At 41.5% G+C, this 23,460-nt stretch overlaps 1 protein-coding gene across 2 annotated transcripts in view; it reads right to left on the bottom strand.

Annotated features, from left to right (window-relative positions):
• tmem91 (transmembrane protein 91) overlaps positions 1-18,958 on the bottom strand; it is a 51,222-nt gene extending 32,264 nt beyond the window's left edge. For both annotated transcript variants that reach the window (XR_012594589.1, XM_074640212.1), the window contains exons 1-3: positions 18,432-18,958; positions 6,344-7,977; positions 940-1,086 (exon numbers count right to left, since the gene is read on the bottom strand). Coding sequence is in view for 1 of the 2 variants with exons in the window: in XM_074640212.1 (XP_074496313.1) it covers positions 940-1,086; positions 6,344-6,778 (582 nt within the window). In the remaining variant the exon portion in view is untranslated. The remainder of the gene's footprint in view (positions 1-939; positions 1,087-6,343; positions 7,978-18,431) is intronic.
• Between the last annotated feature and the right edge of the window lie 4,502 nt (positions 18,959-23,460).

Raw genomic sequence — 23,460 nt, 5'->3', positions numbered from 1 at the left:
GAAAAGGTAATTTATAAAATCAATAAGAACAAAAAGTTGTATGAAAAAGATGGGCCTTCTTTAAATGAAGTAAAGGTAACTGACTAACGACCTGTTATATAAATATGAATGACAAATTAAACAGATCATGTTTTGTGAAGATGTTTTAAGTAGGGCTGTCAACCGATTCAAATATTTAATTGCGATTAATAACATGATTGTCCGTAGTTAATCGCGATTAATCGCAAATTAATCGCACATTTTTTTTCTGTTCAAAATGTACCTTAAAGAGAGATTTGTCATGTGTTTAATACTCTTATCAACATGGGAGTGGGCAAATACGCTTGCTTTATACAAATGTATGTATATATTTATTATTGTAAATCAATTAACACAAGTATTGTCCAGAAACCCTCACAGGTACTGCATTTAGCACATAAAATATGTTCAAATCATGACATGGCAAACTGCAGCCCAACAGGCAACAACAGCTGTCAGTGTGTCAGTGTGCTGACTTGACTATGACTTACCCCAAACTGCATGTGATTATCATAAAGTGGGCATGTCTGTAAAGGGGAGACTCGTGGGTACCCATAGAACACATTTACATTCACATATCTTGAGGTCAGAGGTCAAGTGACCCCTTTGAAAATGGCCACGCAAGTTTTTCCTGAAGTGATTCTGAAATGATCTAAATGTTAAAAATAAAAAACACGGCTCATCGTCGTGCATTCCTCGTTTGTATTGTTCAGCAGCTCTGTGCTCTGAACTCTGTGCTGCTTTAAAGCTCTTGGCTTCCATAATGTCCACACTTGCACAGCACTTAAGAAACTGGACCTGTTGTTAGTCTACGCACACTGCGGAGGGTAAGAAATCACCCGTGGCTGTGAACTACAGTGCCAGGTTGTATCTTGTCAGCAGCCCAGGACTGTGTGTGTGTGTGTGTGTGTGTGTGTGTACCTTCTGTGAAAGGTAGAAGGCAGCGATGCCCAGGGGCCAGAAGCAGCAGAGCATAGAGAAGAAGGCCAGACCCAGGTAGTCCTGAGGGATCATCAGAGGGAAGTTGCTCTCACTGTCTGTATCACTGAAGTCATCAATGGAGGAGTCCTGGGATTCAAACAGAGTGCACTTAGGTTGAGTTCAGGTTAAATCACAGAAGAAAACCTCTAATGGTAACTTTTCATGTAGATGGTTTTGAGATGTTTGTCTTTGAGATTTCTGTCTCCACACAAATGCAATGGAGATTAATTTTAATTTAATTTCCCAGCAATTGAAAATTACATTTCAGAAATTCAAAAGCAACATCTCTCCATAAAACAATGTCCCCATTACTCTGGATAATCCACATAACACACTGCGAAGAGTTCTCAGGGGGACTATTTCTTTGATTAGAGTAGTCCCACTGGAAACTGTTCACAGTGTGAGCACCACAAATCAAATTCCCTTCAACGCTGTGGCAGCCCACTGCTCTTTATTTTAATGGTGTATAGTTAGTTATATTTGTGTTTTTCCTTTTCTTACTTTTATCAAGGTAAAACAAGTAAAAACAAAACTATGTGTGTGTTTGTGTGTAAACTAAGGATAAGGGAGAAACATATTTTTTGTAATTTGAGTGAACTGACCCTTTAGACTCAAAGCTTAGTCATTTATTCAAGTGAGTATATGACAGTGTTGAGTGTTATTCATTTAAAAACTGCATTAAACCATAGACTGTATATAAAGATGTATGAAATGGCAGCTCCCCAAAAGTGAAGCCAAAACATCTGGATCGCCCCCTGGTGGCTGGCTGCAGTATAGGTCATAAGTCCCGCCCCATCCATGTTAGCAGATGGGACATGGGCAAAACTAAAAAGTCAAAGTACACGTCAAATACATTTTTCCCAAAGATGGTTTCTCTCATTTTAGGTAGTTCTTATCACGCTGATGTTCAAGTGTTCATTTTTCTGATAAGTTTGGTTTTAATTAGTTATTTGATGCTATAAAAAGGGGGTGAGACGTCATGATTGACAGATGTGATTCTCTTTAACCAGCTGCGGCCGTGCTCGGCTCGCAATTTGTACGGACGGCACCTCGATACCGCGGCTCTAGCCCCCCGATCACTACTGTGCAGACTCTGGCTCAAAATGACGTCAAAATGTCAAGATGGCAGCTCCCATATCCGGGATATTTTGGCTTCACTTCTGTCAGGAAGTGGAGACGCATAGTCCATCTTTATATACAAATGAAACATACAAAGATAATATTCTCTAACACTAAGTCACTGTTTTATGGAAGCATTTTTTTTGTTATGTTGTGTTCACGTCCTCCACAACAATCGTTAAACTTTGCTGCTGCCTGTAAGATAATGTGACTGAATGGGGTTAGTCTGGATGTGCACTAGCTCTGCTGACCGCAGGCGATTCGTGACTCATGCATCCTTTGAAACAGCTGCACACTCAATCTGACTCCGACCCTGTCATATTACTCTGCTTGTTTTATTTTGTGCGTGAAATAATTGTGCATTTTCCAAAGATGCTCCTGTAACAGACCAGCGCCCTTAAAAAAGAAAAGAAAAAAAAGCTGCTTTTAATCATTAAAGAAGATCAGGCAGGGGTAAATCAGGACACATCATTACACACACACAGTACTTTAAAGATTAGCTCACAAGGTTATTTCAATTTTTCTTATGTCATTCACTCTGCATGCCTGTTCTCTCTGATTGATTTGTCCTGTCTGGAATTATTCCCACATATCAGGAGTAGAGCTGTCAACCGATTAAAATATTTAATCACGATTAATCGCAAATTAATCACACATTTTTTATCTGTTCAAAATGTACCTTAAAGGGAGATTTGTATAGTAGTATTTAATACTCTTATCAACATGGGAGTGGGCAAACAGCTTACTTTATGAAAATGTATGTATATATTTATCATTGGAAATCAAAAACACAAAACAATGACAGATATTGTCCAGAAACCCTCACAGGTACTGCATTTAGCACATCAAATATGTTCAAATCATAACATGGCAAACTGCAGCCCAACAGGCAACAACAGCTGTCAGTGTGTCAGTGTCGGTTTTTCCTCGCCAAAATTTAGAGTAAGTTTGGAGCGTTATTTATCCTCCTTTGCGACAACCTAGTATGACATGGTTGGTACCAACGGATTCATTAAGTTTTGTAGTTTTAATATGATACCTGTATCTTCACTCTAGCTGAGCCCGCTACCGCTAAAAATCCCAAGTTGCGTTAAAGTGGCAGTAGGCAGTATATTTTTGGCATCATTGGGCAAAAAATAAATAATAACCTTAAAGCATATTGTAATTCAAGTGTTCTGAGAGAAAACTAGACTTCTGCACCTCCTCATGGCTCTGTTTTCAGGCTTTAAAACATCTAGCCGGTGACGGGAGACTTTGGCCAATCACAGGTCATTTCAGAGAGAGCTATGTTGTGCTCCGGTCATGTGACCTGTACTTGGCGTTCCTTCAACAGATCTCAACATGGCTGCCACTTCACAAACTTTCTCATTTTACAGCTAAACAGTGCACAACAAGATGATTGTGAAAACATTTGAGGAGAGAAATAGGCATTACAGTAACAGAATATTGATTCATATTTGATCAGTGCTGCCTAGTTTGACCGTTTGGTCGGTGTTTGCGAGTGATTGACAGACAGCTCTCATAGACAGCAGATGGCCAGCGGACCTCAGATCAGCTCTGACTGGTTGTTTACCTCCGGTCTGTGAAATCTTGCAGATGCCATCAGGAGCACCGTAGGACACCGGAGGACACAGAGGCACATGATTTTTTTCAGGTTACCTGTTTCAAGTACTACTGTCACGATATAGCGACCGTTTTATAAAAATAACTTTTTTTAATCATATTTTCTCCAATCTGGCCTACTTCAGCGTTAATGCCTTAACAAAAGTTAGTGCCTTTCAAATGAATTTGCGCGAACGCGTGATTCTCACATTAACTTTAACAGCTCTAATCAAGAGTGATCTTCCTGGAGCATTTTTTGTTGACATGAAACAGGTCTGACGGCGACAAGTAGCAGGAACATCTCAAATTGAGCCAAAAGCCAGATAGGCACCGTGCCCATATGTAAAGTTACTCTGGACGGGACGGTTATCTCTCCTGCTCTGGCGTCGTATAGTACTGATCACTCAGCATGAAGTGATGAAGGAGTTTTTGGGGACCAGTTTGAGTCCTCGAACTAAGCGTTTGGAGTGAAAGAAGGAGATGTTGTGTTGTGCCTCTTTGAGGTCACTGCAAGGTTTTATTCCCACAGGCCTGCGCCTTTGCATCACTGCACTACTGCCAGCATTCAGAATGAGCTTGAACATTTTTGTGTGTGTGTGTGTGCTGTTCTTTTTGTCCTTGTGGAGCAAACTCCTAACCTAAACTTTGCAGCAGCCTCTTGATTTTAATGGTGTGTGATGCTACTGTGTGTTTGTCCACTTGCTTGTGTTCTTAATCAAAGTAATAATCCTAAAACGGCCCTCAGCCTTTTAGCTCTCAGTGGGTAACTGGACCTTTTGATACAACCTTGCTGGGAGACTTTACATAGTAATCTAAACAACCAGCGGCTACTTGCACGTGACATTTACAGCATATACATTCTCACGTTGACTCCCAAAACATCAAGTGACCAGCGGCTACTTGCACGTGACATTTACAGCATATACATTCTCACGTTGACTCCCAAAACATCAAGTGACCAGCGGCTACTTGCACGTGACATTTACAGCATATACATTCTCACGTTGACTCCCAAAACATCAAGTGACCACTGTAAGAGTCTTAAAGCTAATTTACATTTCACTCCAGGGTGGGCTTTGCTCAGTGATCTATGAAATAGAACTGGCATCCTCCATCGCTGCTGTAGTGTCATTACCTGCACCGCAGCAGGAGAGGAGCTTTATGTAATCTGGCTCTTTGACAGTAAGCATTCAATTGCTGCCTACCCCTCAAATGCATTGCTCATATGTCTATTTTAAGTTCCTCTTTGGTTCCCAGAATCTGTACTGAGAATATGAGTCTCTCTCGCTTTTTATGCAAAACTCCTCCAAGCAACAAAGAGGATGTGGTAGAAATTAGATGAACAGATATGATGATTATTATTTATGAAACAATTAGTCAATTAACTGATGAGTCAATTGACCTATAAATTAAAAAATCATCTTTTCAGTCCTTTATGAAGCAACGACTCCCCGATTCAGCTTCTCCAGTGTGAAGATTTGCTGCTTTTCTCTGTTTTATATAATTGTAAAGTGAATATCTTTAGGTTTGGACTGTTGGTTGGACAAAACAAGACATTTGAAGATGTCTTCTTGGATTCTGGGACAGTATACTGCGACCTTTTCACTATTTTCTGACACTTAATAGACCAGAAAAGAATCGCTAGTTTCATCCCTATTTAAAGCAGCAGTAGCTGGGTTTGGAGCAAATATGATTGAGTTATTTTTGTAAAATGGTCACTATATCCTGACAGTAGTGCATGAGACAGGTAATCTGAAAAAAATCATGTGCCTCTGTGTCCTCCGGTGCTCCTAATGGCATCTGCAAGATTTCACAGAGCGTAGGAAAAAAAACAATCAGAGCCGAGCTGTCAAACACTCCCAAACTCCGATCAAACAGTCAAACTAGGCAGCGCTGATCAAATAGGAATCAGTATTCTGTTACTGCAATGCCTATTTCTCACATTAAAGAATTTCAGAAACATCTTGTAGTGTACTGTTTAGCTGTTTAATTAGAACGTTTGTAACCCGTCAGCCATGTTGAGATCAGTTGAGGAAATACCAAGCACCGCCCTCCAGCCGGAGCAAACTTTCTAATTTTACAGCTAAACAGTACACTATAAGATGTTTCTGAAAACATTTTATGCGAGAAATAGGCATTACAGTAACAGAATATCAATTCATATTTTATCAGCGCTGCCTAGTTTGACCGTTTGATCGGAATTTGTGAGTAATTGACAGGTGTCTCCGTTGAATGAACAGCCAATAGGAACGCTCTCTCTCTGAAATGACCTGTGATTGGTCTCCCGTCACAGGCTAGATTTTCTAAAGCCTGAAAACAGAGCCATGAGGAGGTGCAGAGGTCTAGTTTTCTCTAAGAACACTTGAATTACAATATGCTGAAAGGTTATTATGTAATTTTTGCCCAATGATGCCAAAATCATTCTGCCTACTGCTGCTTAAAGTGTTATTCTCTTGAGCATCTGCAGGAAGGGAATAAGTTGCACTGCGTTCCTATGACACCGTCATAATTTTGTTTTAAATGAATGCTTGATTTTGCAGTTTGGAATTCAAATGCAAAAAACTCTGTTGTCAATACACAAGAAAAAAAAAAAAAACAGTCTCAACATCGTGAGATGCCTTACGTCAGAGTCGGGAAGCAGGTCGTCCTCATCGTCCATGCTGTAGGACACACTGTGGAAGTCCTGCGTCTCGGCCAGCAGCTTCCTCTCCAGTGTGGAGCCGGGCCGAATGTCCACAAAGGTGGTCTCCAGGTAGTCTTTGCTGAGCAGGGAGTCTGCGTGGCCCCAGATGGGAGCCGGCGGGTAAAAGGACTCCATTGTGCGAGGTAAAGAGCAAGGGTCCAGTAGCTGCTGCTGCTGAAGCTCGGGAGGATGTCCACAGTAGCCCCTCCACGCTAAAGGAGGGTAGGCCCTGTCCTCCTCACACTTCACCAGGATGCCCTTGAACATCCCGCCGGGGGCCTGTCCACTCCCGGGGCCCAGCCCCGGCCCTGATGCCCGGCTGTTGTTGGCGCTTTCTCCCAGAAGAGGGTGCTCCAGCTCATCTAGATTCTCCATCCCTCTCTTTTAATACCAACCAAACAAGAGGCCACCACATCAACAACCAAATGTAATCTACAAATCAGTCTGCAGAGCGTCTCCCTGAAGAGTGTCCGATGGGTTTATGCAAAGGCAGCTGCTTTGGTGGCTTTACTTTTTTTCATTGGTAATCCATCTTTAATCCTATTCTTTAATTTTTCTCTTATTACAGGCCTTGGTCCAGAGGCCAACACATGCCGGGTTTATGAAATATCCTTAATGTGCCAGTGGTAGCCGTCTCCTGTGTGCTATGGGATGTGCTGAGGTCGTGTCGGGGGATTCAAAATCCTCTTTTCCTCACATGTCATAAGCTATTTGTCTCAGGGCTCGATGGCTCAGGGTTTGCCCCACGTCTTCCATTTCACATGATTGAGTGCGTCAGTGTTCATGAATATGCTAATGTTGGCTACTTTCTCTCTCATACAATATGGAAATGTCAATTCTGATGATGGAGGACCTTGATTAGCCCCTGACAGGCTAATGAAAACACTGGGCAATGGGATTTCAGTGTGATTTGCCCTCAGGAACTCGTGGAAAATGTCTCTTGCAATAAAATGTGAAGTCTTAATCTAAGCACGGTGTCATGTTAATAGCATGAAAGCTATGGATGTCAATCTTTCCCGTCAACCGTTCTGGATGGAAATGGGCAATGAGTCGTGAGTACAGAAATGATTGTAGGAGAATAACAAAATGTCTTTCAGTCTGTCGTGACATCCAGCCGTGTGTTTGTTTTGCACTGACACTGCTTTCATAAAACAGGCCAAAGGCAACGGGCCTTCAAATGACTGGACTGACGCCCTGCGGGGTGTTTTGAAGCTTGAATATGCACAACCTCCGGCAGCAGTCAAACTAGTGGCGCAATGAACGGATTGGGGCCATATTGGAGGGCAGTTAATCTGTAAAAGCAATGAGGCTCCAGAAATAGAATCCTACGGTGCACATCCGCAGGTCAGCAGGCCTGCCAACATGCCTTTTCCTCTGTTGTTGCTGCAGGATGCGATAATGAAGAAATCAAAGTCCTCCGGTGTTGATTTATGGCTGCGGGTCCACTGCTTGCTGCGGCAGCGCTCCACTGGGACATGTATTTTTAATGTACCCCGTCCACCTTAAGAGGGTTTCATTCGGGACAGACGAGGAGTCGGGCAGCTCTCTATCCAGTTTGATGAGTACAAGGAGGTCTGTTAAGAGAGGTCACACAACATATTAAGACTTTACAGCTTAACTACCAAGACTCCAGTTTGGACCAGAGAGTTATTATTCCTCATACACACACACACACACACACACACACACACACACACACACACACTACCTGGGCTACATGCCTAAACCTAACCCCAGTAGGAAATTTGAGGAGGGATGACATCCCCCTTGTTAGCAAAATGACCAAAATGCATGTCCCTTGTTATTGTTGTTGTTGTTCTGCTCTGAGGTCGTCAAAATTAGATTTGCACATGTATAACTAAAATCATAATAACACACTTACTGGATAATTTATACAAAAGTCTGTATATAAAACTATTTAAAAAGATATGTATTTTTGCTACTTAGTAGGCCACATTCTGTTTAAACCCGGTATATGTGCTCAGTGTCAGATAAAGATCAATATTAATTATAATATTATTAGTATTATACTATTTGTAGAATTAGATTCCAGTGATGGCTGCGTAGGATTGTTTGTGACTCATGTGATCTAACAAAATATTCTGCTGCAATCCATATTTGTTGGCGTTTAGCCTTTAAAAAACAACATTCTCACTTCGGTCCAAAACCTGTTTTCTCTCCTGCTCGCTGCACACAAAGGGAGGCATGGACCTGTATTAATGGGGCGATCTAGCAGCAATCTATCAGCACCATAAATTACATTTATATAACCACAATGACAAAAAATAAATGACCTACGCTACTCTTACAACAACTGGCTCTGGAGAGGTCCATTCACATTTTCGCTTCGGCCACTGTAGTTCTCCAGCATGCCTGGCACACGGGAGAGTCTTCAGTTGGTTGTAACCTCAACCTCACTGCTAGATACGCCAGATCCTACACAGTGTTCCTTTAATTTTTTTCTACATTCTAGTTGCTTAGAAACCATGTCAGTAATAGCCAACTAGATATACTTATGTTTAAAGTGGTCTGCACTTGCTGATTTGTATAGTGAAATAGTGAGAGTTCAGTTTTTGATTTGTCCAGAGTGTATAAATCATAAAATGTCAACATAGAAAATAGAGCCTTGTCAAACTATGATGTAAGCCGGACCAGACATGTTCATAGGAACATAGGAAACCTACTGTCACTCATTTTAAATGTCGATACAGCTGATCACACAGCACAGCTGTTGTCATCAAGCTGTACTTGTGTATTTTGTGAACATATTGATGTGATGGACATCACACACGTCGTATTTATGAGCCATAATCAAAGTTCATTGTTTGGTTTATTTTATGTGGACAATGTACATTGATCAACAAAGACAAAAACTGTAAATGAGCCAAAGTTAGCTTAAAAGGATAACGTCAATCCATGGCACCCTAACAATAGAATAAAACAACATGTCGCTCTTTTAAACTTGTTCACGACAGAGACAAGAAAAAAGGGAATGAGAAACAAAATGGTGAATTTGGCTATAACGAAAGAGGTAATTACAGAGAGCCAGAGCAGGCAGAAAGGAGGTTCAACCAGCTGAGACTCAGCAGAGTAATCAGACTGTCTGTCCCACTGTTTGGCTGTAATGCAGTTTTTTTTTTGCTGACTGAAATAGGATGAAGAAAAGGAAAAGATTTAGCTGTGTTCATATTGTTCAGGCATTTCAGTGTTGATGGAGTTCTTTATAAAAAAATTACTTAGTGTGGATACATGTCATTTAAACATGTAAGCTATGTTTTTATTAGGGCTGTCAAAGTTAACACGATAATAACGCAAATTTGTTTTAACGCCACTAATTTCTTTACAGCATTAACGCAACTTGTGATTTTTAGGTTGTAGTGGGCTAGTGAAGATACTGGCCTCATATGATACTAAAAAAACCTCTGGAATCCATCGGTACCAACCATGTCACACTAGCTTGTCAAGAAGGAGGGTAAATAACGCTCCAAACTTATGCTAAGTTTATGCGTGGAAAAACTGGCATGGTCATTTTCAAAGGGGTCCCTTGACCTCTGACCTCCAGATATGTGAATGTAAATGGGTTCTATGGGTACCCACGAGTCTCCCCTTTACAGACATGCCCACTTTATGATAATCATATGCAGTTTGGGGCAAGTCATAGTCAAGTCAGCACACTGACACACTGAAAGCTGTTGTTGCCTGTTGGGCTGCAGTTTGCCATGTTATGATTTGAGCATATTTTTTATGCTAAATGCAGTACCTGTGAGGGTTTCTGGACAATATCTGTCATTGTTTTGTGTTGTTAATTGATTTCCAATAATAAATATATACATACATTTGCATAGAGCAGCATATTTTCCCACTCCCATGTTGATAAGAATATTAAATACTTGACAAATCTCCCTTTAAGGTGCATTTTGAACAGATACAAATTTGATTAATTTGCCAATGGACAATTTGGACAAACCTGCAGTTAATCACGATTAAATATTTGAATTGATGACAGCCCTAGTTTTTAAATTTAGACAGCTTAGTTTAAACGTATATGTGCTAGCAACATTGACCTATCTAGGGTGTACCCTGCCTCTCACCTAATGCATGCTGGGATAGGCTCCAGCCCCCAATGACCCTGCACTGGATAAGCCGCTTAGAAAACGGCGGATGGTTGGACATATGTGCCTGATTGCCCCATAACATGAAAGTGATAAGTGACTTAAAACATTACCGAGTGGTGTTAAACTCACATATGACGGACTGCATTTGAATATCTAAAATTAGCACAGATGAAAAAAAAAGTCTGTATTGAGCGTTAAGGATCTTTTCAATCGGGGGTGGAATAAGAAAGTGCCATCTCAACAAACTACACACAATATCTCATCAGTAAGTATTCATTCTGCATGGCAGAGTGCTTCACAGGCTGGAGATCAATTCAATGACTCGTTGTTGCACGCTCCACTGCACAGCACAGAGGAAAAAAACAGAATAATTGGGTGGCGTGGTGCTGAGGGCGGCATTCTGCTCTGCGCGTTGATACTGCTTCGCCGTGCAAACCCCCTCCTCCTCACCCACCCCTTTACGGAGGGCTAGTACCTCTCATACTGAACAAGCTGGGTGATCGTTCAACACACTGACGTCAGCAACAGCTCTGAGCAAACTGCCTTCTCCTCATAACACACACACACACATCTGGACATATGGTGCATACTGCACGCACGCACTCGTGCTCACTAATATTTGTAGCACTTCACCAGTTTTCCCTCTCTCTTCTGCCCCCTCCCAATCGCCGCAGCTTCATTCCAGGAGAGATGCACTCAGCTTTATTACACCCCACCCTCCCTCCCTCCTGCACCTCTGCCCAGCCACCATAAAAATACTTCTGTCAGCTGTATTATAAGCCTGCCTCCTTTTTTCTGCTTCCGCAACGCTCATAAAACATCCAGTCAGGTAGAGGGAAGGTTGCAAGGACGCCGCTGCAAATCACCACCGACACTTTTACAAGAGCTCCTCTCCTCTCCCTCCCTATCTCTCTCCTTTTTTTAGTCTGGTGCTTTGTCATACACATATACACACATCTACTCAGCTCCCTCCATTACTTCTACCCCGCTTCTTTTGCTTTTGATCTGACTCCTTCCCTTCTTCATAATCCAGCCAATACTTTTGGCAAGCACAAAACTTAAAAACTTGTCTTTCTCGGTACAATTTCCCCTCGCTACATGAAAAGAGAGCTTGTTCTTAAGACATGGAAATGTGCAACCAAAGTGAAATGCTGCTTTAAACCCACCACAAAAGCAGAGAACTGTTGCTGCTGACTCTTATATGGATTTTCAGCAACTCTGCACTCTTTTTTGACACACACACACACACACACACACACACACACACACACACACACACACACACACACACACACACTGTCTCTGAGCACGCTCATGCACAGAGCTGGAAGTAATTGCTGTAATATTTCAGCAGATACAGATTGAGGCGATGCAGATACGGCGAACACACTCGAAGAAAAGGAATTGCACAGTGGCTGTAGGAAATTGGATGCTGTAAACGCCTGTAGGCTCTAATAAAAAGACGTCTTGAAGAACAGCGGTGTCAGGCTGATAAGACCAGAGAAGGCTTTCGAGATACGCCAAAGAAAAAATCTGAAAACCCCAAGTGGCGGTTAAAAGGCCCTATTGAATGCATTTCCAAAACCCTTTTCTCCCCTCTCTTCCTTGATGTGTGTGGAGTGACTGACAAGAGCAGAGAGGAAACTGAACAGAAAAGATAAGCGAAAAAAACAGACGGCGACGTAGAGCGTGTTGCACAGCTCGTGAAGTAACATCATGTTCCTATGGAAACAAATTCACCATGGAGTGGAGTGCTCACTGCAGAATAAATGAAGCAGGGGCTAATTTGCCATTTCGGTACTGTTCCTCTGCTCGGCTTGATAATAACTGGATGGGATAATTCCAGCGTAGCCGTGCCTTCCAGTAAGGATGTGTTTCTGTCACATTAGACTGCAAAGGATGGATAATTTCCACAGAATTACTCTATAATAACAAATGAGCGCAGTTGCGCCGAGCGCTGGGTTTACTTGAACCCCCCCTGTGCAGAATGTGTATATGACAGTGTGAGCTCATTAATCAGTCGGTTTGCCCTGCTCTAACCTCACACACGCACACACACACGTACACACACACGCACACACAATGCCATTTAATTTCCCTTTTGCATAACTACAAAAACATATATGCAGTCCCTTGCATCATTTTTGCCCTTTCAGACACACACAGTAAACAAACCCTGTGAAGCCCTCCATGCCCTGCCTCCTACATGCTCACATACATAACTACCCACTTCATACACACACACACACACACACACACACACACTCTCTGCTCGCACAGCTGGTGCTTGTGTGCAATGAGGCCCGAGGAATGAGAAGTTACCCATCTGCAATATGTTCCAAATGGCCCCAGCATCTCTGCAGAGGGTGTTGTATGTTGTACTCAGTGTTCTGTTATGTGCATCTGTGAGCATCATGGCACACACTGTACAGAGACTGGCTATGTCTCACGACGTTGAGTTGTTTGTGTAGTCATGCGTGCGTATGTGTGTGCATATGTCACGTGTGCCTCAGTATGTTCTACAGCTGCAATTTGCTATGTTCTCCAGGGTTTACATGTATATGGATGTGTACTGGTTGTATGGTGCATGTGAAAACATTTCACCATGAACTATAAGGTTACTGAAATGCTTGTTGTACACTTGTACATTCCCAGTAACATACTCTTACAACACACTACTTTACACAACACAGAAGCTGCTTGCATATATTTCAAATTGGATTTTTTAACTATGGCTTTATTTTGATATATTTGGCCATCATTTCTGTTGTCATGTTACTCACCCGTTTCACACATTGTTAAGATCTGATGACACAAATTTACAAAGTGCATGGTAAAAAAATTGCAACACAGGCAATCAGACGGATTTTAAGTAAAGCTGTGAAGCGATTAAAATATTTAATTGCGATTAATTTCATGATTGTCCATAGTTAATCGATATCAATTAATCGCAAATGAATCGCACATTTTTTTGTCTGTTCAAAATGTACCTTAAAGAGAGATATGTCAAGTATTTAATACTCTTGTCAACATGGGAGTGGACAAATATGCTTGCTTCATGCAAATAAATGTATATATATTTATTATTGAAAATCAATTAACAACACAAAACGATGACAAATGTTGTCCAGAAACCCTCACAGGTACTGCATTTAGCATAGAAAATACGCTCAAATCACAACATGGCAAACTGCAGACCAACAGGCAACAACAGCTGTCAGTGTGTCAGTGTGCTGACTTGACTATGTCTTGCCCCAAACTGCATGTGATTATCATAAAGTGGGCATGTCTGTAGATGGGACTCTCATACGTACCCATACAGCCCTTTTTCATTCACATATCTTAAGGTCAGAAGTCAAGGGACCAGTTTGAAAATGACCATGCCAGTTTTTCCCTCAGTATCTTCATTCTAGCTTTAAAACTGAGCCCGCTACAGCCTAAAAATCACAAGTTGAGTTAACGCGAAATTAGTGGCGTTAAAACAATTTTTATTAAAACCAAAGTTATCGCGTTAACTTTGACAGCCCTAATTTTTTAAAAATCCAGATTTTCAACATCTTATATAAACCACAAATTGAAAAATGAAAAACAAACGGCACAATTAGTTTAAGTAATAAATTAGTTAAGATAACGCATTTTGTTGTCACTTTTAACACATAAAGCTCTGTCCAGAGTTGCCATAACTAAATGATGGCCAAAACTATAAAAATATGTCCTCACTTGTAAAAAATCACGTTTTATTGGCTGACAACATACAGTAGACATTTTTGTACAGCCAGAAAAAAATAACATGGAAGTGTGTCCATTATTTTACAGGGATTCAGTTTTGTCCCCCCCCAAACTGTATTTTTGACTTGAGTGAAAATTATATTCATACCATAAACTATTCATAAAAAAAAACGAATGAAAAGGGTGGCTAACAGCAGCCCATTATTGTTTAACAGGCACAACACCAAGGCTGCAGATGTCATCTAGAGTCTAGATAAACACAGAAACACAGTCTAGATTCTAGACTGTGTTTACATCAGTGTAATGACCTGTATGTGCCTTCATGTGTGTGTGCGTGTTTCACTCATGTTGTGGGGGCATAAATCTGTTTATACAGCCACATTGTGGGGACTCCTTCCTTTTGTGGATTCAATGCACGTCCCCATCATCACCCTTTTTTTGTACACCCAAGCCAAGAACCTGGTGTGGACGGGCCTGTGGCACACGAGCCATTCCCTGGACCTGAGCCTGCTCTGACTATGTACAGGTATGGATGAGGTGAACTACGTGACCATACTTGAATGGACACAGCCTGGTCTCATCTCACATTCATCACCATTTACTCTCTGATCACATATAAACTACATCACTGCCGAAAGGCGAGACAGGTGCTTTCAAATGAAATCACGTGTGTTAATGTCAACGCTACAAATGTGTCCATTTAATGTCATTCTAGCATGGCCACATTAAGTGTGGAGGGGTTGTGCAGGTGGACATGGACAATAAATATATATTACATCTTTATATACAATGAAATGGAGAGGGGCACAGTGGCAATTTGAGAGGGTGTTCCCCAATCATCACATTTTAGGGTGGAGACTTGGTTTAAGGTACGGTAAGGTTCTTGATATGACGACAGAAATCTTTTCGCACACATTGTGGGAATTCACCTACGATCTGGAGACAAAACGCTAGTCCAAACAAGGTAAACCATTGAAGTTTAAGGATTACTTGGGTTTGGTTAAGCTTAGAATTATACTTCGGTTAATTTTAGGTAAAGGATTGAATTCAGGTATGTAGCAGTTAACAACAAAAATGTCCTCGCAAGTCACTAAAACAAGCGTGTGTGCAGCAACGAGCTGGATGAGGTCATTAGCCTCTCACAGATCTTTACATGAGCGATGATGTATTACATGGTCTCATCATCATCATCACAGAAGGAGGGCTTGTTTGTTGGCCTCTAATTGACAATGACCTACACACACACACACACACACACACACAGAGCACAATCAGCGGAGAAAAGACCTGCTCCTAATCAAGGATGCGTGTCCTTTGAAAGCACTTAGACTAACATTTTTCATACTATCCCCTGATACACATTTCACACGTGATCTCCCAAAGCAGGTTCTGGCTGAAAGACTTTCATATTTTCTAACTGAGAAAAAGATTGAAGATGCGGATGTGTTAGGTTGTCTGAGGTTTCAGGAATACTGCATGAGCATGCTACTGTTTTACTGCCCACCAGGCTTGTTTTTGTACAGCAGTACATATCTATACAAACATGAACGATTGAGCAGAGCTGTGTGTGTTAGTAAAAAGGAGGATGCTCTGCTGCTGTTGGGGTTCCACTCCGAAGCAGCGTGTCCTCTTTTGCAGTGGCTCCCAACCGGGGATCCGGGCCTCCCTTAGGGGTGTGCCAAAGATCACTGGCCCCTCTGCTCTGAGGTTGTCAAAAGTAGATTTGCACATGTATAACTAAAATTATAATAACAAACATACTGGATAATTTATACAAAAGTCTGTATATAAAACTATTTCAAAAGATGTGTTTTTTGCTATTTAGTAAGTCACAAAGTGTTAAACCCTGTATACAACACGATATGATATTTTTTGATACTTGGTGGCAAAATCTAACGAAATATTCAATCTATTTGTTGCCGTTTAGCCTTTCAAAAACAACATTTTCACTGCGGTCAAAAAACGCACAATAACAAAAATGCTATTTGGGCTCTAACGCTATTATTAGGGATGTTGATAATTAACCGTTTAACCATTATCCGACATTAAGCATTTTAACCGATTAACGCTATCGGTTAAACGGTTAAAAGAAATATGAATAATTAATTAAAAAGCTAATAATCAGTTAACGAGGTTCGGTTATTGGTTACAATTTATTTTCTAAATTAGCATCCCTAGCTATTATAGTAAATTAATTAAGTTGTTACCGAAAGAAAGATCATATTATGTATCTACATTCGCTTGGCGAATCTGTCAAGAAGTCATCACTTTATTTATGTTGACGAAACTGACAAATAAACAAAGAAAGTTGATTTCATAATACTAAATAAAAAAACTCATTTAATACACTGAATCACTTTAATTAAATTGAGGATTTTGTTTGAGGATTTATAATTTTCTTTAAGGTGATGACGTTGTGGGGGAGGGCTTAGCTTTTCTTAGATACAAGTAAGAGGGAGGATGGGGGGTGGGGGGCTTCAAGGAAAATCGGTTGGGAACCACTGCTTTATTGTATATCATAAATATACCCAGAAAGAAAGCTGTGAGAGAATTTTCAGTGTGATAAATAATGAACCGAGGAGCTCTCACTTCTGCACTGTAGGCAATATCATATCCTACTTTTCATAATATCACAGTAATAATAAATGTGTCTCACTTGCAAAGACACAGATTTAGATTACTGATATTAGAAACACAATAAATGACCTCTCTCAAATATTCGCCTGCATGTTTCATGTCAAAACAGAGAAATGCAAGACCTACTCTGACAAATTACTGCTGACAAAGAAAGCCAAACTGGAATATCTGAATGATTGCTGCAAGCTGCTACAGATTCAATATGCTCGACAAGTTAGAAGTGAAAGCTAGTTGTCAGTATGTGTAAAAAAGATGTAGCCTACACTTCAACAGCTTCAACTGGCCACATGGTGGCGCTATCGGTAACACGTTTCAATATATTAGGCACTTCCCCAAATAGAGAACTTTTGTACCAAGAATCTTTTGTAATCACAGTTCATAGTTATCAGCCAACAGGGCTGAATTAGGGTTAACGTTACCCTAAGTGGCAACATGGTGGAGCTATTGGTACCATGCTTCAATAGGTGAGTACTTCCCATGGGGCACCTGTGTACCAAATATTAGGGATTTGAGATATTGATGATGTTATGTACTCTCCCCTAGACCACCCACCATTTTTCCATTTAGAAATTAATGTTACATTATATCTGGGCACCAAGTTTAATTTCTTTGGCATGCGTAATTTGAGATAATGATGATTTTATGCATTCTGCCACTCAAAAAATATTCATAAAAAAAGATTGAATTAACTATAGGATTAAAATGCACAATATCAGCAATACTCTCCTAAATATGCCTAACATGTTAGAATTAGAAGCTTAGCTGTAAGTATTTTGGCAATTTTTGGTAAGTGGCAACATGATGGAGAGATTGGTACCATGCTTCAATAGGTGAGTACTTACCCATGGAGCACCTGTGTACCAAATATTAGGGATTTGAGATATTGATGATGTGTTTTTCCATTAAAAAATGAATGTTTAATTATAGCTGTGCATCAAGTTTCACTTCCCTAGAATGTATAATATTTAAGATAATGATGATTTTATGCACTCTGCCATAGACGGCCATTCAAAAAAAGAAATTCATAAAAAAAGAATATTTAAAACGCACAACAGCTCCTTAATATGCTTAACATGTTCGAATTAGAAGCTGTAAGTATTTTAGCGTAATAATAATAATAATAATAATAATAACAATAGCCTTATAATAATAATAACAACAATAGTCTAATAATAATAATAGCCTAATAATAATAATAATAATAATAATAATAATAATAAAGAGCAAAAATAGTGTGCTTGGTTTCAGAATTTACACTAATCAATAAAGTTATTATTAATGATATAATAAACCTTATACTGGTAAAACATTCTTTTGTTATCTATTGTCTCTATTGTTATTGTACAGGCAGACTAGCAGTTTTATAACAGCAATGCTTTCACATTTATAACTCATAAAGATTTGCTGTCTCACACAGAAAAGGGAACCAAAAAAAACAAAAAACAAATTTGAATATGAAACGTTAAAGCAATAAAATGTTTAGATGTCAAAGAAACAAAAGAGTCAGCTGAAAGCTTCGTATCTGCTCCTTTAAATCTGTCTCTCACCTCCACGTTAAAGTGCTCCGTCCTGTCCTGGTCCTGTCCTGTCCTCGGGATGAGTCCTCCGAGAAGAAACGGGGGAATCCGGCTCTAACCATCCACCAGCCTCTCACACACTGTTCTACTGATTTGCGTTTAGCGTGGGCATGTGCAGGAGTGTAAGTAATGTGTGTGTGTGTGTGTGTGTGTGTCTAGATCCTACACGTGTTAGTGAGAGATGTGAGTCACAGTGTCAAACTTGTCGGCATCCCTCCGTCGAGCTGTGCTGATGAATGCATGCGGATGCACCGTTTACACCTGTGCAGCCAGGCAACAGCAGCAGCATCACATCAGCAGCAGCATCAGCACCAGTGAGCATGCTTCTCTCTGCACAGCATCCTCTCTCGGCTCGCTCTCTCCTCCTCGCGGACAGGAGGTATCTCATTAATCCTCGTTGCGGTTGCAGTGCATCTTACACGGTGTCAACTTTCTTCTGCCACTCTCAGCTTTTCTCTGACTTTACAAATACAGCTCTCTTCCTCTCTCTCCTCCTCCACCTCCTCTCTTTCTCGCTCTCTCTCTCTCTCTCCTTTTGGCCTTTCCTCAGCTCTACTACCTCATTACGAGGGAAACACTGGGTCCTAAAGCCCGTTTGAGCATATGTGTGTTGTATTTCAATTACTCTGAGGTCCTCAGAAGGATAGAAAGAACAACACACAGATGCAAAGTGAGGGCATTTTGCCTTTTCTTACTTCTTTAAGAGGATTAGGGCTTGATTTTGGGTTAGAATAAGGATTTGGGTTAAGACTGTAGGGGGGGTATAAGGTTAACCTCAGCAGCGACACGTGTGTGTGTCTGTGTGTATGTGTGTGTTTATTGGGATGCAAGGATTGTGGACAAGCTGCAAATGCAATATCCGCAGTGTGCAGCAAGGTGCAAGAGATGAGAATCTCATCGATGCTGCTGCATGAGGCAAACTGAGGGGGGGGGGGGGGGGTTTTATGCAGTGGCTTTGTGTGCTGTACATCCGAGTGGAGGAGGCAGTGAGATGCCCCCCAGCGAGGATGACTCCACTTTGTGTCAGCCCTTTCATGTCTGCCTCACCCTATGACCCACTTTAGCCGCCCGGGCCAGCCCACATTAAGATCTCCAGTCAGAAATAGACTCAAGATGCAAAAAACAATCATCCCTGCTTCAGGCTCATGCTCATTTCGCCTCTTTCAGAGGGGAGGAGAGGCCGCCCCGCGTGGGATAAAGCTCAGGCATCACTGGACACCAGCAATCAATGAAATCCACAGGGCTTACGCTGAGTATTTAATGAGGTGCACTGCTCTTAGCTAGAATCCCCCCTCCCACAGAAACGGGTTTAACCTTTCGGCTGTTTTTTGTTTTTGTTGTTGTTGTTTTTTGGTTCTTTCCAGCCGGTCAGCACAGCCCGCAAAGCTGCCTATCTGATGCTCCATTTGTCTTTGGCTGTCAGAGTGACAAGCGACCTCTCAGTCCATCATGAAGCAGGGATCGATACACTCTCCTTAGTCTGAGCACATCCTCCCCCATCACTCTCTTTCTTTTCTTCCTCCTTAGCCACCTCCTCCTTAGCCACCTCCCCCCCTCCCTCGGAGTAAAGGACAGGGAAGGAGATAGGAGGATTGATTGGGTGAGGAGAGTGAGATGAGGGCACTAATGATATTGCATAGGGTGATACCGATGTATGGCTTTGTTAATGTCAGACAGATATTGATCGCGCAGTACACAAGCAATGTTGTCTCTCTCCGATATGATCGAGTGTTTGACCACAAATATATACAACAGCTTCTAAAACCTGCAGTACAATTTCACTGTCAAGGTTTCAGTGTTGTTTCAACTTCCAAATGTAAGATTTTGAAATACTTTGGCACAACACATTCGATATTAGTGACTTCATTCCAAAGATATCCGTATCAGCCTCACTCACATGCTGTCAGTTTATGCATAAAACATAAAAAAAGAATTTGACATGAACATTTAGCTTAAAGGTAGGGTCGGTAATGCTGAGAAACTAGCAAGATTACACTAGATTTAAAAAAAGATCCAACCGAAAACCCCAGCCCAGTGTTGCCAACTCTTTTCCAATGAAAGAAGCTAGCAGCACTATCTCCAAAAGTCACTAAATCTAGCAAGATTTGTCACGCCCCTTGGCCCCTTTTTGCCATCAAAACCACTACAGTTACCCTCAGCGTCACTTTAGGACTAGGCAACAAAACCTCTATAGTTAGGTTTAGTAAAGAACTACATGTTGGGCTTAAAACTACTACGTTGGCACAGTGAAAATGACACTGAACATTGTGAACACGGGACATGAACAAACAGCTGATTGTAATGTGACATGAACAGCGGTCTCCTGGATGAAAGCCTTGTGTTTGTTGGACCCATCCACCTCCCCTCCCCTTCCACCCGCCCTGTGTGAGTCTCTTTTGCTCTTTAAACTATGTCACCACACTCCCGGCACACTTTCTCGAAGCGTTTACTGTTGCCGTGTATGGGTTTACATTATAGTTAATGGAACGCCCGGTGCGTTTCACACCGGCGCTAAAGGGTGCCTTGTGCGGCGGTATCGAACGCAGACGGCCGTGACAAAGCCTCAGTACTTAACGCCCTGGTAATGAGAACGGGCTGGAAAGTTGCCAAGTCGGCAGCACTGACAGTCCGTCCCTTCAGGCCTCCCTCCAAAGCCACTCCCCCAAAAATGATCATTGTGAACATAAACATATCAAAATGAATGTAAACAATGAACATGGCTATTGTTAGTGTTCACAGCTGTCAAGCTAGCAGCTTGTGGAACGCACAATGAGTGCACAGGCAGGTAGCCGTCCAATCATTTCATTAGGCCCGAATGAGATGATCGGACGGATTTATTACAGTCCTGCGATAGCCACAGGTACTGGCTTTTTCAGATCATTAGATTTATTGATTGCTGTCGGGATATAAAGAGAGTTTCAAAAAATATAACAAAAAATGTATTTAAACAACAATACCAATCCTACCTTTAAGACAAAATCGGAAGTGTGTCAGCCAATAATATAAAAAATAGGACTACAAATTTGTACGTAAGTAGAGGTGCAGCTACCGTAAGAATTCTGGGGCCTCTGAATGAATAATGACCTCAGCTTTTGTTTTAAAATTGTGAAAATGTCACCAACATTTTTAATGAAAGAAGGACGGACAGAAACAAATTATTCTTTCATACAAAAAGGGAACACGTTAAGCAGGTAAATGACTCAACATGCATGCAATCAGCCCTAGTTGTGGGCCCCATTCTTAAAATGAAGGAAGTTTTTCTTTCTAGTCACAAAATAATCTACATTATTTAGTTGCTGCAAAGGGCCATAATGATGATCCATCACTTTCCAGAGAAGGAAAAGTCTCAGTGCTTGAGTTTAATAGTTGAGGCCAAGATGCACAGTTTTGCAATAATAATTCTCATACATATTACTGAAATTATTCTTCAGGTGTGGGTGAACTCAAACTTAGGGTGTTGCGGGTCCAGAAGGAAAAGGAGGAAGCTGAGCACCAGCGGGTAGAAGCTGCCATTCAGCGAGAACAAGAGCAGCAAAAATTCATCAAAGAAAAAGAGAAGGAGATTTTGAAGCTGCAGGAGGATGCAAAGAACTTCATCACTTTGGAGAACTTGGATCAGCGTATAGAAGAAGCTCTGCATCGTCACCACCATCCACCCCAACGTTTCCACCTGTGACGTGTGCGTGCGTGTGTGTAGCATGCCACTGTCTGAGTTAAGGGACGTGTCACTAGGTGACAATAAGACTCTTATCTCCTTACCCGCCAATCATTTTCTATAAGCCGATTAGAGAATAATGAGCTAACGTGGGATTGAGACGACTTCTAGGTGAGAAGGCAACAACCACCTTGCAATGAGATGACAGACGGTCACATGCAGCAGCGTATATATATCTACACCTACAGCACAACACTGCTGGAAATGAAGTTCAATTACAACATTCTTGATGAGATGGAGAAAAAAAAAGCTGCAGGCGAATGAAATAGAGCAAGGCTTCATATTTTAAGAAAGCTTTTGTTTTCCCTTTAGGAGCGCTGTGGCTGCACCTTCCCTACACAAATGGCCACCTCAGCAAACCCTGTAAGGAGGGTGAGAGGGTGGAGGGGGGGGTGTAGTGTTAGCAGAAAGCTTGAGGTGGTAAGTAGCTCAAAAGGGAAAACACAGCTAATCCAATACTCACTGAGGAGGGGAAACACAATCACTTTGCAGCTCTAAAACATAATTATTGCGAGGAAGCGTTGGATCTGCGTGGCTGTCTTATGACATTACACGTCATTTATTCAATTCAGATATGAAAAACATGTGCTGAAGCATCCAGGATGCTCTTTCTCTCAAGCCTGCTGTTGTTGTTGTTCTTTTGTGAAACAGCCGTGGGGGGAAATATCGATATTTTAGCAAGATGCAATCTATTATCTCTGTTACAGACAAGGGCTAACAAGAGATCCTGTTTGTGTCCCAAGCACTTTGGGCAAAATGCAAATGCAGCAGCTCAATCTCCCGTCTGGGCTGCACACAGCTGACGAGGGCTGGTTTGTGTCTGTGTGTGTGTGTGTGTGTGTGTGTGTGCGCTGCAGTACGGCCAGGGTTTACGCGCCACCACGTCCACGTCCTTCCCTGAAAAGACAATACACGGAGAAAGTCGGGGGGGCTCATGACTCTTTTCATTGTTTTCCATGAATGTTCTCCCTCCCCTCTCTGCCTCTGGAGGGCTGAATTATTTATCGTACAAAAGCAGAGAAATGCAAAGGGATACAAGGACAATCAAAATGGAAGAGAGCTCAGCGTGAAATACACAAATACGCCCACACACGTTCACATGTCAGAAATTCCCACACAAACACACACACAGTCTGAATATGGATGCATGGTTCAGTGATAGTGGATGCCTGAAAAATTGTCTTCATTTACATGCTTTGCTTTTCTATATTTGGTGAGCTGGTCTGTCTGAATTAACAGGGGAGGGAGACCTAAGGGAAGACACAGAGAGAGAGAGAGAGAGAG

The sequence above is a fragment of the Sebastes fasciatus genome, chromosome 7 (assembly GCF_043250625.1).
Source record: "Sebastes fasciatus isolate fSebFas1 chromosome 7, fSebFas1.pri, whole genome shotgun sequence".
Classification (NCBI taxonomy): domain Eukaryota; kingdom Metazoa; phylum Chordata; class Actinopteri; order Perciformes; family Sebastidae; genus Sebastes; species Sebastes fasciatus.
The sequence above is the reverse complement of the archived record's forward strand: the minus strand, read 5'-3'. Positions and strand labels throughout refer to the sequence as shown.